Raw genomic sequence first — 15,600 nt, 5'->3', positions numbered from 1 at the left:
TAAATTAGTAGTTTCAGTCTGTGCAACAGTGAATGAAGGGAAAGGGGAGTTGCTCTCAAACACTGTTATTATCATGTCCAGGAAACAGGTGGATGGGTAGTTAGGCAGGTAGACAGGTAGACAGACAGATGAATGAATAAAAGTTTGGTCAACTATTTTGATAAATGTATAATATAAACCTTCATCAAAGATTACTGGCAGGATTTACCACAGAGTTTTATTCACTTACAAAGTGCCAGTATGTCAAAATGAATGTAACATAAAAGGTATTTAACATATTTAATATTTATTTATTAACGTTAAGGCAGCTACTCTATTTTGAAGAAGAAAGTGGCATAATCAAGTGAGGGCCCCCCTAACCCACCAGCTCATCTCCCACGGCACCCCCCCCTCCCACCCAGCTTCCTCCCATGTTTTGGGAGAAAAGCTTCTTCTCTCTGCCCAGTCCTGTCATCCACTATCACTCCTCCGCACAAGGCAGGCATGGCCTCATTTGGTACCTGCTTAAAGTCCAAGAATCAGGTTCAGATGGGGCAGCTAAGTGGCTCCGTTTGGGGAGTTGAAACTCACTCGGTCACAGCTGAAGGCACGAGCTGATACAGGGCCACTGACCACTGGTCCTGAATTAGAGAAAATGAACGGATTTGCCCAGATTTCCACAGGTGCTTCCATGTACCAACCGGTTCTACAGCTACTTCCATTAAAACGTATTCTGATCAAACAATCTTGCAGAGGAAAGCTCACCTAGCCTCAAGTCTACAACACAAAAGCAAGGAGAATAGGACAGATTTTCTGCTGCTATCATGTCCCGGACTTTCGGGTGCCCGAGGCCCCAGGGCACCGCTAGGCCATCTGTGCCAGAAACTCAATACTGCCCACGGGCCTCGAAGTGGTCAGCTGGCCGGCTGTACGCCGTCCACACTGGGTCTCCCACAAACAGCTGCATGGCCTTCACGTAGTTCTCCTCGTCCAGTGTGAAGCGGTGGTATATCCCGGCGGGGAGAGTGATCATGTCTCCTTTCTCCATGAAGATCCGGATCTACCTGTCCTCTTTATCCCTCATGTTGAAGTACCCACTGCCGTCCAGGATGTAGTGAATCTCGTCATCCAGGTATAAATGCTCCTCGTAAAACATCTTCATCTTTTCTTCATAATTTGGTAGTTTGTCTTTGCATATGGTTATTATGTCCATCCAGGAGTAGTTTCTCTCTTTTCGGATCTTTTCTAATTCTGGATCATTCTCATCTTTGTCAGCATCCAGCGTCCAGTAAAGGACGCCGAGCCCGTGCAGCCGCTCCAGGCGGATCGGGCGCGTGGGCTCTGCGCCGTGGGGCTGCCGCGGGTCGCCGGCGACTCGTCCAGGTACCAGGACTGCACCATGGCTGGGCCGGGGGCGCGGCTGCCTGACCCCGGACCTGCACGGGCCGCCACGCCTAATATTTAAATTTAAATCTTAAAATTAACCTTTTCTTTTATATTCATTAAGTTGCTTTTCAAAGAGTTAGACCTTAAATTTAAATATCCAGTCAGTTAGATATATTGTGACAAATATAAAACGAGGTTTGGTCTCTTTTCACCTTCCTTAGATGCTCAGGATATTTCAGTGGAGACACACCATGGCCCGCCTAGCCCCTGTAGCCTCCTGGCAATGCATACATATATCGAAATGTTCTTCCCATTGTTTCACTTCCCTCAAATCATGCTGGTTAGAAGTATGTATTTTTTTTTAACCTGGATGTAAGGTACTCATAATTGGACTAACCATATTCCTTGGCTCATGACATAGTTATCATTGGTCTCCCCAGGTACACACATCTTGTTTGAGTTTATAATCCAATCCAAAAACCGATCATGGACAATAACTTATACGGACCTGCATGTTCTTTCCCTCTCTTACACCCCTTGCCTCATACATGGTAATCATTGCTCTAAATGTTCTGTTTAACATTTCCACATTTTAAAAAATAGAATTTCCAATCAATACATATATATGTATAAACAAAATATGTAGATTTAGCTCTTGAGTTTTATAAAAAGAGTAATCTTTAACTTGCCCTTTTAAAAACCAAACATTAAGATTTATTCATACTGATATGGAAATGTGTAATTCATTGATTTTCACATAATATCCCATTATGTGTATGTACCACTATATATTTATCCATTCTCCTATCTTATGGGCATTTGGTTTGTGTGGTTTTTCTTTTTTCTTTTTTTTTTGCAATTACTAAAAGTACTTCCATGATTATACTTGTATATGTCTCCTGGTACATATGTGCAAGCATTTCTCTTGCTGGGTTGTAGGATGTAAGAATGATCAATTCACTCTCTTAGCAAAACTGTACACACAATTTTTTTTTTTTTTTACATCTTTACTGGAGTATAATTGCTTTACAATGGTGTGTTAGTTTCTGCTTTATAACAAAGCAAATCAGTTATACATATACATTTGTTCCCATATCCCTTCCCTCTTGCGTATTCCTCCCTCCCACCCTCCCTATCCCACCCCTCCAGGCGGTCAGAAAGCACCGAGCTGATCTCCCTGTGCTACGCGGCTGCTTCCCACTAGCTATCTACCTTACGTTTGGTAGTGTATATATGTCCATGCCTCTCTCTCGCTTTGTCACAGCTCACCCTTCCCCCTCCCCATATCCTCAAGTCCATTCTCTAGTAGGTCTGTGTCTATATTCCTGTCTTACTCCTAGGTTCTTCATGACATTTTTTTTTTCTTAAATTCCATATATATGTGTTAGCATACGGTATTTGTCTTTCTCTTTCTGACTTACTTCACTCTGTATGACAGACTCTAGGTCCATCCACCTCATTGCAAATAGCTCAATTTCGTTTCTTTTTATGGCTGAGTAATATTCCATTGTATATATGTGCCACATCTTCTTTATCCATTCATCCGATGATGGACACTTAGGTTGTTTCCATCTCCGGGCTATTGCAAATAGAGCCGCAATGAACATTTTGGTGCATGACTCTTTTTGAATTTTGGTTTTCTCAGGTTATATGCCCAGTAGTGGGATTGCTGGGTCATATGGTAGTTCTATTTGTAGTTTTTTAAGGAACCTCCATACTGTTCTCCATAGTGGCTGAACCAATTCACATTCCCACCAGCAGTGCAAGAGTGTTCCCTTTTCTCCACACCCTCTCCAGCATTTATTGTTTCTAGATTTTTTGATGATGGCCATTCTGACTGGTGTGAGATGATATCTCATTGTAGTTTTGATTTGCATTTCCCTAATGATTAATGATGTTGAGCATTCTTTCATGTGTTTGTTGGCAGTCTGTATATCTTCTTTGGACAAATGTCTATTTAGGTCTTCTGCCCATTTTTGGACTGGGTTGTTTGTTTTTTTGTTATTGAGCTGCATGAGCTGCTTGTAAATTTTGGATATTAATCCTCTGTTAGTTGCTTCATTTGCAAATATTTTCTCCCATTCTGAGGGTTGTCTTTTGGTCTTGTTTATGGTTTCCTTTGCTGTGCAAAAGCTTTGAAGTTTCATTAGGTCCCATTTGTTTATTTTTGTTTTTATTTCCATTTCTCTAGGAGGTGGGTCAGAAAGGATCTTGCTGTGATTTATGTCATGGAGTGTTCTGCCTATGTTTTCCTCTAAGAGTTTGATAGTTTCTGGCCTTACATTTAGGTCTTTAATCCATTTTGAGCTTACTTTTGTGTATGGTGTTAGGGAGCAATCTAATCTCATTCTTTTACATGTACCTGTCCAGTTTTCCCAGCACCACTTATTGAAGAGGCTGTCCAGCCTTTTTACTTTAAGGTATCTTTTTTTTTGGCTGCACCGCATGTAATGGGGGATCATAGTTCCCCCACCAGGGATTGAACCTGTGCCCCTGCAGAGGAAGTGTGGAGCGCTAACCACTGGACTGCCAGGGGATTCCCCAACTTTAAGGTGTCTTTTGATGAATCAAATTTCTTAATTTTAATTTAGCCAAATTTATCAATCTCCTGTTAAATGGTTAATGGATTTTGCATGTTGAAAATCTTTGCCTTTATTGAACAGGCTATCCTTTCCCCATAATATATTTTTGGACATATATAAAGGATAGTCTCTTCAATAAATGGTGCTGGGAAAACTGGACAGCCGCATGCAAAAGAATGAAACTGGACCATTATCTTTATGCCATACACAAAAATCAACACAAAATAAGTTCAAGATCTGAAACCATAAAACTCCCAGAAGAAAATATGGGGATAAGCTCCTTGACATTAGTCTTGGGTATGATATTTTGGACTTGATGACAAAATCAAAGGCAATAAAAGCAAAAATAAACAAGTGGAACTACATCAAACAAAGAAAGCTTCTGCACAGCAAAGGAAATCATCAGCAAAATGAAAAGGCAACCTATATAATGACAGAAAATGTTTTCAAATCATATGTCTAATAAGGGGTTAATATGCAAAATAAATAAATAACTCATACAACTCAACTGTAAAGAGATAAGCAATCCGATTAAAAATGGGTAGAAGACATATGATCCAGCAATCCCATTCCCGGGCATATATCCAGAGAAAACTCTAATTTGAAAAGATACATGCACCCCAATGTTCACAGCAGCACTATTTACAACAGCCAAGACGTGGAAGCAACCAAAATGTCCATCGACAGATGATGGATAAAGAAGATGTGGTGTGTATATACAGTGGAATATTACTTAGCCATAAAAAAGACAAAATAATGCCATTTACAGCAACATGGATGGACCTAGAGGCTGTCATACTGAGTAAAGTAAGTCAGACAGAGAAAGACAAATACCATATGACATCACTTATATGTGGGATCTACAATATGATACAAATGAACTTATGTACAAAACAGAAACACACTCACAGACATAGGAAACAAATTTATGGTTACCAAATGGGAAAGGGCAGGGAGGAATAAATTATGAGTTTGGGATTAGCAGATACAAACTGCTACTGATATATATAAAATAGGTAAACAACAAGGTTCCACCATATAGCACAGGGAATTGTACATATTCAATATCCTCTAATAAACCACAACGGAAAATAATATGAAAAAGAATATATTATATATATGTATATATATAACTGAATCACTTTGCTGTACACCAGAAACTAACACAACATTGTAAACCAGCTGTGCTTCAATAAAAAAAATGGTTAGAACACTTGAATAGACATTTTCCAAAGGAGACATACACCTGGCCAACAGGTAAATGAAAAGATGCTCAACATCAGTAATCATCAGGGAAAGGCAAATCCAAACTACAATGAGATATGATCTCACACCTCTCTAGAATGGCTATTACTAAAGAGACAAGAAATAACAGTGTTGGTGAGGATGTGGAGAAAAGAGAACCCTTATGCGCTGTCGGTGGGAATATAAATTAGTGCAACCACTATGGAAAACAGAATGGAGATTCCTCAAAAAATTAAAAATAGAATTACCATATGATCCAGCAATCCCATTTCTGGGTATATAATCAAAGGAAACGAAATCATAATCGTGAAGAGATATCGCTATTCCCATGTTCACTGCAGCATTATTAATGACAGCCAAGGTATGGAAACAAAGTGTCCATCAACGGATGAATGGATAAAGAAAACATCTGATACACACACACACACACACACACACACACACACACACATAATGGAATATGATTTAGCCATAAAACAGAAGGAAGTCCTGCCATTTGCAATAACATGGATGGACCCTGAGGTATTTATGTTAAGTGAAATGAGAGAAAGACAATGTATATTCTCATTTATATGTGAAATCTAAAAAAACCTGAACTTATAGATACAGAGAACAGATCCGTGGTTAACAGAAGTCAGGGAAGGTAGGCAAAATGGGTAAAAGGGGTCAAAAGGTACAGGCTTCCTATTATAAGATAAGTAAGTCCCTGGGATGTAATGTAAAGCATGGTGACTCTAGCTAACGATACTGTATTGTATATTTGAATGTTATTGAGAGAGTAGATCTTAAAATTTATTATCACACAAGGAAAAAATATCGTAACTATATGTGGCGATATAAACTGTGTTAGCCATTTCACTGTATATATATATATATATATATACACACACACATATATATATATACACATACATATATCAAATCATAATGCTGTACACCTAAAACTAATGCAGTATTATATGTCAACTAGATCTCAATAAAAAAAATCTTTCCCTACCCTATGCTCTGCAAGTTGGTTACTTATATTTCCTACTGATATTTTGTTTTGTTCTTACTCTTTAAGTCCTTACTCCATCTGAAGTAGATTTTTTGTACATGGTGTGTGTTACGGGCTAAAAATTGTTTCCCTTCAAAATTCATATAATGAAGCTCTAGTCCCTAGTACTTCAGAATACGACTGTATTTAGAGATAGGGCCTTAAAAAGGTGATTAAGGTTAAATGAGGTCATTTGGGTGGGCCCTGATCCAGTCTAACTGCTGTCCTTGTAACAGGAAATTTGGACATACAAGGGGACACCAGGGATGCTCTCTCACAGAGGAATGATCACGTGAGGACACGATGAGAAGGCAGCCACCTGCAGTCAAAGAGAGAGGCCTCAGGAGGAACCAAGCCTGCCCACACCTTGATCCTGGACTTGTAGCCCCCAGAACTGTGAGAAAGTAAATTTCTGTTGTTTAAGCCACCCAGTCTGTGGTATTCTGTTAGGGTAGCCCTAGAAAACTAGTACAGTGTAAGATACGGATTTCATTTTTTTTTAATATGGAAAAATCAATTTTCTACTTCCATTTACTGAATAGTTTCCTTTCCTCAATGATCTATCATGTTTCCTCTGCCATATACCAAAGTTCCATATATAAGTGGATCCATTTCTAGGCTCTTTATTCCATTGGTCAGTCTATCCCTGTGAGAGGACCAAATTTTCTTAATTGCTCTAGCTTAATTATAAGTTGTGATAACTGGTAAAGAAAGACCTTCCCGCTTCTAATTCTTCTTTAAGTTAGTTTGCTATTTTTGATCACTTACACTTTCAAAGTTTGCAATCATCTTGTCAAGTTTCACTAAAAGTCATATTGGGATTCCACTTGTAATTACATTAAATCTACAGAACTACAGAGAAATATTTTGTAATTAAAGATTTATCTCTATTGGAAAGTACATTTATTTTCTTTTTTGTTCTACTAATAACAATTTTAGTTCTGGCCACACGATGGCACCACGAACCAAAAAATCAGATTTTCATAATTGGACAGAAGGTCCCATAACACATATACACGTTAATATTTTATTAAATGCTCAAATGTTTTGGAGGATAGACCTGAATTTCACATGGCATGTTCAACAGTCCATAAAATGCTTAAGTACATTTGGTAAAGAGATATACTATAGTATATGATAATCAAAGAATGGAAATAATAATGAAAAATATCATACTATTCTTCATAGTCCTTTTATCATAGAAAGTCATAAACAGATATAGATTAAAAAGTTCATTATCAACCGAGAAAATAAAGACAAGGTGTAAAATTAACTCTGGAAATTTAGGTAGTATTTTCTAAACCTGCAAGCCTACTTACAGGCTAGTAAATAAGTTTGCATAAATCTGGGGAGCAAAGGTCACCCCTAGGTTTATCTTTAAAGAGGAGGATTGCGTAATTCTTCATATCCACCACCAGGCCCGCGCCTGTTCCAACCCTGATAATCATGGGGTAAATTCTACTTTCACTTTATGAGAAACATGCCTTGGCTTGCCCTGAACAGCTTACAGAATCAAAAAGGAGGAGTCACAAAAGACTTTCCCTTTCTACTCTGTAATGCCAATGAAACTCCTTTCTACATTATGTGGGAAATACTTGAGACAGAATCTTCGAAAGCATGCACATTTAATTAACTGATACCATGCATACCCTGATGGTATCTGTACTGGAGCCAACCGTTTTCTAGGTACCTTCCAGGGGGTTATTAATCTGGTATTCTATATAGCACTGGAAATTAGTATCAAAAAACTGTTTAACACATCTTAACTTGGATTTAAAAATCTGTCTATTGCCAATTAACATAACTTGGATGTTCTACTAAATATATATAGAGGGAATAGTTAACTTAAATTCGTTAAACCCCAGATTCCTCATCTGTAAAATGGGAATAACAATATTTCCTACTTAGAATGGATGTAGAATTAAATAAGGCTTTTCAAAATACTAAGCACGGTACCCTGCACATAAATGCACTACTGTCATTAGAACAAGAAACAATGGCGGTCCCAGGTTAGCAAGTCTGAATCGTAAAATCTGGAAATAGGAAACTAAGCCATGTTTTAGCTCACTTGGCTATGCTCCTCCCTCATGCTACCAATCCTCTCCACTTGGAAGGCCTAGGATTGACTCTCCCAGCACCAGAGCAGCCACGTGGCTTAATGAGCCATTTTAAACGACGCATTCCGCATAACCCCTTCGGAATAAGAAGTGATAGATGATTTAGATTGTAAAACCATAGTTAGCACCAGGAGCACTTTTAAACCACTTACTGTCAAAGAAAGCCCATATAGTCATTAACCGCTGCCCACTCGGACTAACTGCGCTTCTAGAACAGTCCACGAGATGGCGCCTTTGCTCCCCGTCTTCGGTCATTCTGAACGCGAAGCCTTCCCAAGGAGCTGGCCTCCCTCTCCAAGGTTAAGGGCCTGACCTCCGACAAAGGCTTGCTCTAAGGTGATGGGCAGAGGCCACACGGGCCTAAGTGGGACTTGGCCATGGTCAGCCGGCCGGCCCCAGCCGAAGTTCGCTTCATTCAGAAGCGGCGGGGAGCTCGGAACACCCTGTTCCGCGGACCCTTGTCTTTCAGGGGCACGGCCTCCCCGCAGGGCCCCTGTAGACAGGAGCTAACGGGGTAAAACTGCGGGGGCGGCGGCAGCCCAGAAGGTCTCCAGGTGGCCACCGGGAAGCCTCACGTGACTGTGCAGTGGCTCCGGCCACACTCACACCTTGACACCGGACGCGTCAGGTTGTAGGGCGGTGAGGAAGGGCTGTGCACGGGAGGGAACCTGCGAGGACCGCAGCACCCGGCGGGGCTCTGATCACTGCACCGCCCGCCGCGGGGCGGGTGGGGGCGGAGCCAGGCGTCGGCCCTAGGGTTTCTACTTCAAACCCAGAAGCTCGGAACATTCCAAGAATGAGATGGCGGTCACGGGGACGGCCGGACGCCTGTGTCCGCCTCCCCATCGGGGTGAGCGCTCCGCGCGGCCGGCAAGCGGCTCGCAAGCTGGAAACCACCAGCCCGTCGCAGCCTCCCGCTCGGCCCCGGACGCTCTTGAGGCCGGTGGGCGGGGCGTCACCCGTGATGTAGCATCCCGTTTCGATTCTCCGCCCCCTTCTCCGCCCGTATATAAGACTTCTCCGGGCGTTCACACTCGTACAAGTGAACGAAGGCGTCGGGCGTGGGAGGTTGGTGGCAGCGGCTGGGGCTCGAGGGTAGAGGCTGGCTCGGTCGCGTGTCCGCGCCTCGGAGGTGTCAGCGGGCAGTGCAGGGTGGCGAGGGGACCATGGAGCTCTTGCGGACTATCACCTACCAGCCGGCCGCCGGCACCAAGATGTGCGAGCAGGCGCTGGGCAAGGCTTGCGGCGGGGACTCGAAGAAGAAGCGGCCGCAGCCGGCCCCCGAGGAGCCGCAGCCGCCGCAGCCCCAGGTGCAGGTGCAGCCGGCCGCCTCGCACCACCATCACCACCACTCGCACTCGGGGGCCGAGATCTCGAGGATTATCGTCGACCCCACCACGGGGAAGCGCTACTGCCGAGGCAAAGTGCTGGGAAAGGTGACGAGCGGCGGGCGCCCTGCTGCCAGGCGGGAGGGAGGTCTGCCCGGGCATTCCCCGGGCCGGGCCGGACGCCGCGCCCACCGCTTCTCGGCGTCTCGGGAGGCCGATCCCGGCGCGACGTGGGCTGCTCACCTGCCCTCCTCTGGCTTTTGTGCGCTGGCAGTGCCGGGATCGATTTCACATCCTTAGCCGCGGCTCAGTCTGCGTCCCGCCGCCCAAAGACATTGATCTTGAGGCCAGAAGCGAGGGCTTTCTGTACCAGACCTAACTCTCTCGAGCTGCCCCCACAGAGGATTTTCTTGACAAGTCTCTTCATACCCTATTTCTCATCTCCCCAACCCCAAGCCCCCCCTCCGGAAAGCTCCTCTCTGTAAAGGGAGAAGGGGCACTGTTTTAACTTACTGTTTTCAGGAATGCTTTTCCCTTCGTGAAAGAGCTTTAAAAAAGTAGACCGCATCCCTCTGTCCGCCCTTCCTCTCCCATATTTTTGCTTTTCTTTCTCATTTACATATATATATATATATATATATATATATATAAAATCTGCCGTCCATGTCCCTGCCATACTCAATTCCGTCTCGGCTTTGTTTCCTTTCAGGGTGGCTTTGCAAAATGTTACGAGATGACAGATTTGACAAACAACAAAGTCTACGCTGCAAAAATTATTCCTCACAGCAGAGTAGCCAAACCTCATCAAAGGGAAAAGGTGTGTATGACTGTTGAGTAAAGTATTTTCTTTGTGTGCAAGATGGCCCTTCCCTTTTAGGAAAATGTCTTCTGCATGTGTAAGACTGGCTTTTCAGAGGTGAGGGAGGCTAATAAGACTGATCTTGCTCTTTTCTTTTAGATTGACAAAGAAATAGAGCTTCACAGAATTCTCCATCACAAGCATGTAGTGCAGTTTTACCACTACTTTGAGGATAAAGAAAACATTTACATTCTTTTGGAATATTGCAGTAGAAGGGTAAGTGTTCACTCCTATTTGAATGCATTTACTTCCCGCAAACTGACATGGCATTCAAACTGAACTTTATCTGGGAATTTCGTTGTGGAGGTAATTATTACACTGCAGCATTAACTTTCATCACTCATCCTGCACAAGGAAACCCCTGATTTTCGTAACTTTGTTTGACAGATTCTCTTTTTTCCTTCTCCTCTTCCCAGTCCATGGCTCATATCTTGAAAGCAAGGAAGGTGTTGACAGAGCCGGAAGTCCGATACTACCTCAGGCAGATTGTGTCTGGACTGAAGTACCTTCATGAACAAGAAATCTTGCACAGAGATCTCAAACTAGGTAAGCCTTTCACTCCAAATGATGACTTTTGTGTCAGAGAGGTGTGCTGCCTCTCTCCCTTTTTTTTTACATATTAATGTTCTTAGTTGGGATCTAACCAGTGCAATCTTGCTTATGAATGATGGCTTTCACTTGAAGCAACTGGCTGCCTGCCTGTTGAGTGGATGTGTGTGTACTTGGTTAGAACAGCTTTCCAAGGGAATTCAGATTTCTTTTTTTTTAATCATCTAGGAAACTTTTTTATTAATGAAGCCATGGAACTAAAAGTTGGGGACTTTGGTTTGGCAGCCAGGCTGGAACCCTTGGAACACAGAAGGAGGTAAGAGTCAGAAGGATACATCCTGATAGGGTTTTGTGGAGATCAAATATGCCCTTTTTATTTTCCAGTTAATGTTTCAAAGGCCAGTTGATACTAAAATCTATAAACCGCTACAGTGTTAATTGAAGGAAACACTTATCCAGTGCCACTATGGGCCAGGCAGAGTACCTTATGCCCATAAGTTGATTATGAAACAAATCTGTCTTATATTTGCCTGAAATATATAAATATGTCCTGCTGTACCTGGTCTCAGTTGGCTTAAAACACTTTGTCATGTGGCTGAAAAAAATTGTACACACATTAAAAAAAGATTACCAAGTCACTTGGTCAAATGTCAGTTGTTTACATGCCAGAAATCAAAAGTCAGATGTTTCCAAATAGAAATTCAACATAGTGCTTTTAAGGTTTTATCCAGAGAACTAAGTTTAAACAGTAGAATAGTTCCTAATGAGATCTTCATATTTTGTTTTCCTAGAACGATATGTGGTACCCCAAATTATCTTTCTCCTGAAGTCCTCAACAAACAAGGACACGGCTGTGAATCAGACATTTGGGCCTTAGGCTGTGTAATGTAAGTAAATGCACCAAAATAATCAAAAAGCAAATTTGGATGTAGGTTTTTAACACTCGAAAAGAGTCGCTTTTTGACCGTTCCTAAAGAAGTGTTTCCTCGCATACAGGTATACAATGTTATTAGGAAGACCCCCATTTGAAACTACAAACCTGAAAGAAACTTACAGGTGCATAAGAGAAGCAAGGTATACAATGCCCTCTTCATTGCTGGCTCCTGCTAAGCACTTAATAGCCAGCATGTTGTCCAAAAATCCAGAAGATCGTCCCAGTTTGGATGACATCATTCGACATGATTTTTTTTTGCAGGTTGGTGCATTTTTTTTTTTTTTGGGCGTCTTTTTATGACATGTTCTTGATCCTAATTTCCCAGCAGGAGGTTACTGAAGATCTTGTCTTTTACTTCATAGGGCTTCACTCCAGACAGACTGTCTTCTAGCTGTTGTCATACAGTTCCAGATTTCCACTTGTCAAGCCCAGCTAAGAATTTCTTTAAGAAAGCAGCCGCTGCTCTTTTTGGTGGCAAAAAAGACAAAGCAAGATATATTGACACACACAGTAAGTTATAAGACTTCTTCTGTTCTTCTGTGCCCAATATTATAGATAAAGTGGATAAGTTAGTTAAAAGAGGCTTTTATATTAACATAATTTTGGCCTGTATGTTTGTAGACTCTTTGACTTTTTGTAGCGTAAAAAATCCACACTGCAAATTGTGGTCGATAGCTTTTTGTTTCATATGCATTAAAGTGTGCTTCTTGCATAATTGCAGTTGATGGCAAAGATAAAAGTAAAAGCTGATGGTTTTGCCTTGGATGCTCTTAAGTTGGTTATTAATGCAAAAGGAGGAAACATGGCTAGCTCTGTTTCTACCTTGTTTGGATAGGATAATGCTCATAATTCTTTTCCTTGATTTACAGATAAAGTGGCTAAAGAAGATGAAGAAATTTACAAGCTTAGGCATGATTTGAAAAAGACTTCGATAACTCAGCAACCCAGCAAACATAGGACAGATGAGGTGTGCTAAAGAAGAGTAAAATAGTTATAAACACTTTATATCATGTTCATTCTTTGTTAATTGTCGCCTGGATCACATATTTACTTAAAGTTTTCTTTCCAACCCTTTAAAAGGGAAGATTTTTATCTCTTAGTTTAACAATGCATGCAATTGAGTTACCGAAATAGCTTTTACCTGGCTTGTGTCCATTGCTTTTTGATAAGCTTTCCTACTAATTGCCACAATCTCATCTTAAACTAGAATTCTCAACCCCCAGTGAATTTTGAACGCTTGACTATGGCCTGGCTCTTCTCTCTTCTAGGAACTCCAGCCACCTACCACTACAGTTGCCAGATCTGGAACACCCGCAGCGGAAAACAGGCAGCAGATTGGAGATGCTATTCGGATGATAGTCAGAGGAACTCTTGGCAGCTGCAGCAGTAGCAGTGAATGTAAGTTGTCGTCAATTGCGTTTTAAATAATGACGCTCTGAATGCCAGTGCTCAATACTAAGTAACTGACGTCAGTTTGGTTTTTGGCCTGATTTAACACAGAAGAAGCAAAATTAGAGGACTGGAACAATTTTGAGTCCTCCCTCCTTAGATTTAGTGAAGGGAGACTTAGCACCTACCATAGCCTGAGGTTTTGTTGTTAATTATTTTCTAAATTTCTCTGACTTTCCAGGCCTCGAGGACAGTACCATGGGAAGTGTCGCAGACACAGTGGCAAGAGTCCTTCGAGGATGTCTAGAAAACATGCCAGAAGCTGACTGCATCCCCAAAGAGCAGCTGAGCACTTCCTTTCAGTGGGTCACCAAATGGGTCGACTACTCTAATAAATATGGCTTTGGGTACCAGCTCTCAGACCACACTGTAGGCGTCCTCTTCAACAACGGTGCTCACATGAGCCTCCTTCCAGATAAAAAGTAAGCGTGTTCAATTAAGGAAGCCCCTGTCAGTTCTTTAGTTTTGCCCTAAGGAAACCTGAAAATAGTGACTAACTGCTTCCGTTTTTCCTTCTGTTCTCCGTATTGTTCCCGTTCTTTAGAACAGTTCACTATTATGCAGAGCTTGGCCAATGCTCTGTTTTCCCAGCGACAGATGCCCCCGAACAATTCATTAGTCAAGTGACGGTGCTGAAATACTTCTCTCATTACATGGAGGAAAACCTCATGGATGTAAGTACTGTGGCTTCCCAGCAGTGATGTTTGCAGTGTAGTCCACAGAGCAGTGGCATCTGTGTAACCTCAACGCTTTAAGGCATGCAGCCTCTTATGTCCCACCCTCAATCTGCTGGATCAGAATCTCCGGGTGGTGGGACCAGGAATCTCCAGGCCATCCTGGCACTTGCTTAAGTTTGATAGGCATTTGCTTAGAAGAACTGAGTGCACACACAGCAAAGCTTTTCTAGGCACTAAGTCTCCCAATCTCTCCCAGGGTGGAGATCTGCCTAGTGTTACTGATGTTCGAAGACCTCGGCTCTACCTCCTTCAGTGGCTAAAATCTGATAAGGCCTTAATGATGCTCTTCAATGATGGCACCTTTCAGGTAAATGAACCCTTGAGGAAAGCACATGTTTAGATCCCCCCAAAATGATTTTTACCTAGCCAATTTAATCATTGACGAAACTCTTCACACCTTGAGTATTTAGAGAGATCTAATATCTATGTCTGCTTTTTAAAGGTGAATTTCTACCACGATCATACGAAAATAATTATCTGTAGCCAGAATGAAGAATACCTTCTCACCTACATCAATGAGGACAGGATGTCTACAACGTTTAGACTGACAACTCTGCTGGTGTCTGGCTGTTCATTAGAATTAAAGAATCGAATGGAATATGCTCTGAACATGCTCTTACAGAGGTGTAACTGAGAGACTTTTTGAATGGATCCTATGGGACTCCTCTTTTCCACTGTGAGATCTACAGGGAAGCCAGTAGAATGATCTACAGCACGTTGAAGAAGGTGGACAGGTGGTGGTACGAAAACAATTCCTCCGTGGCCTGCTGGACCTGGTGGAACCAGACCAGGCAGAGGCACACAGTTCTGGACCTTGGACAAGCTGAGAGTGAACCCGAATGCAGTTTTCCTTGACGTACCTGTTTCAAAAGGTTTTTCAGACAATTTTGCAGAAAGGTGCATTGACTTAACTTCTCTCTGTGGAGAGCACTTCAGACAGAGGACTTGGAACTGTGAATATACTTCCTGAAGGGGAGGGAGAAGGGAGGACGCTCCCGTGTTGTTTAAAGGCTGTAATTGGAGCAGCTTTTGGCTGCTTAACTGTGAACTATGGCCATATATAATTTTCTTTTTTTTTTGAAGACACTTGTGGCTGGAAAAGTGCATTCCTTGTTAATAAACTTTTTATTTATTACAGCCCAAAGAGCAGTATTTATTATCAGTTTTTTTTTTTATGTTGACCATTTTAAACTGTTGGCAATAAAGAGTATGAAAAAGCAGAAACAGTGATCTCCTGTCTTTGGTGTGGCACCAACACTGCATCACAGCTTTCTTTGATCATGGATTCTTGGCACTCTTTGGCAGGACGTTGAGTGCAGAAGCAGGCTAGAAAGTTAGAGTTTTAACTTTGCTAATAATAATTTCTAGGAAGTCAGTCTTTAATACCTGAAGTGAAGTC

General features: G+C 42.1%; 1 protein-coding gene and 1 pseudogene across 2 annotated transcripts; one reads left to right on the top strand and one right to left on the bottom strand.

The window, feature by feature from the left end:
• Positions 1-843: 843 nt before the first annotated feature.
• LOC111163055 (acireductone dioxygenase pseudogene) lies at positions 844-11,024 on the bottom strand (annotated as a pseudogene).
• On the top strand, positions 9,385-15,345 carry PLK2 (polo like kinase 2). 2 transcript variants are annotated; one of them, XM_022597188.3, is made up of 14 exons: positions 9,386-9,781; positions 10,383-10,490; positions 10,632-10,748; positions 10,949-11,078; positions 11,310-11,397; positions 11,873-11,968; positions 12,078-12,276; positions 12,378-12,525; positions 12,885-12,982; positions 13,284-13,413; positions 13,646-13,886; positions 14,009-14,138; positions 14,398-14,508; positions 14,644-15,345. In XM_022597188.3, the coding sequence occupies exons 1-14, from the start codon at positions 9,512-9,514 to the stop codon at positions 14,833-14,835; spliced, it is 2,058 nt and encodes a 685-aa protein (XP_022452896.2). In that variant the 5' UTR covers positions 9,386-9,511; the 3' UTR covers positions 14,836-15,345. The 2 variants fall into 2 exon arrangements, with proteins under 2 accessions (XP_089765006.1, XP_022452896.2); XM_089908880.1 differs by lacking the exon at positions 14,398-14,508 and having other exon boundaries at positions 9,385-9,781.
• Positions 15,346-15,600: the final 255 nt, after the last annotated feature.

The sequence above is a fragment of the Delphinapterus leucas genome, chromosome 3, assembly GCF_059928025.1.
Source record: "Delphinapterus leucas isolate spDelLeu-1000000601 "Yukka" chromosome 3, BTC_Dleu_Yukka2, whole genome shotgun sequence".
Classification (NCBI taxonomy): domain Eukaryota; kingdom Metazoa; phylum Chordata; class Mammalia; order Artiodactyla; family Monodontidae; genus Delphinapterus; species Delphinapterus leucas.
This window is presented reverse-complemented; position numbering and strand designations above follow the sequence as displayed.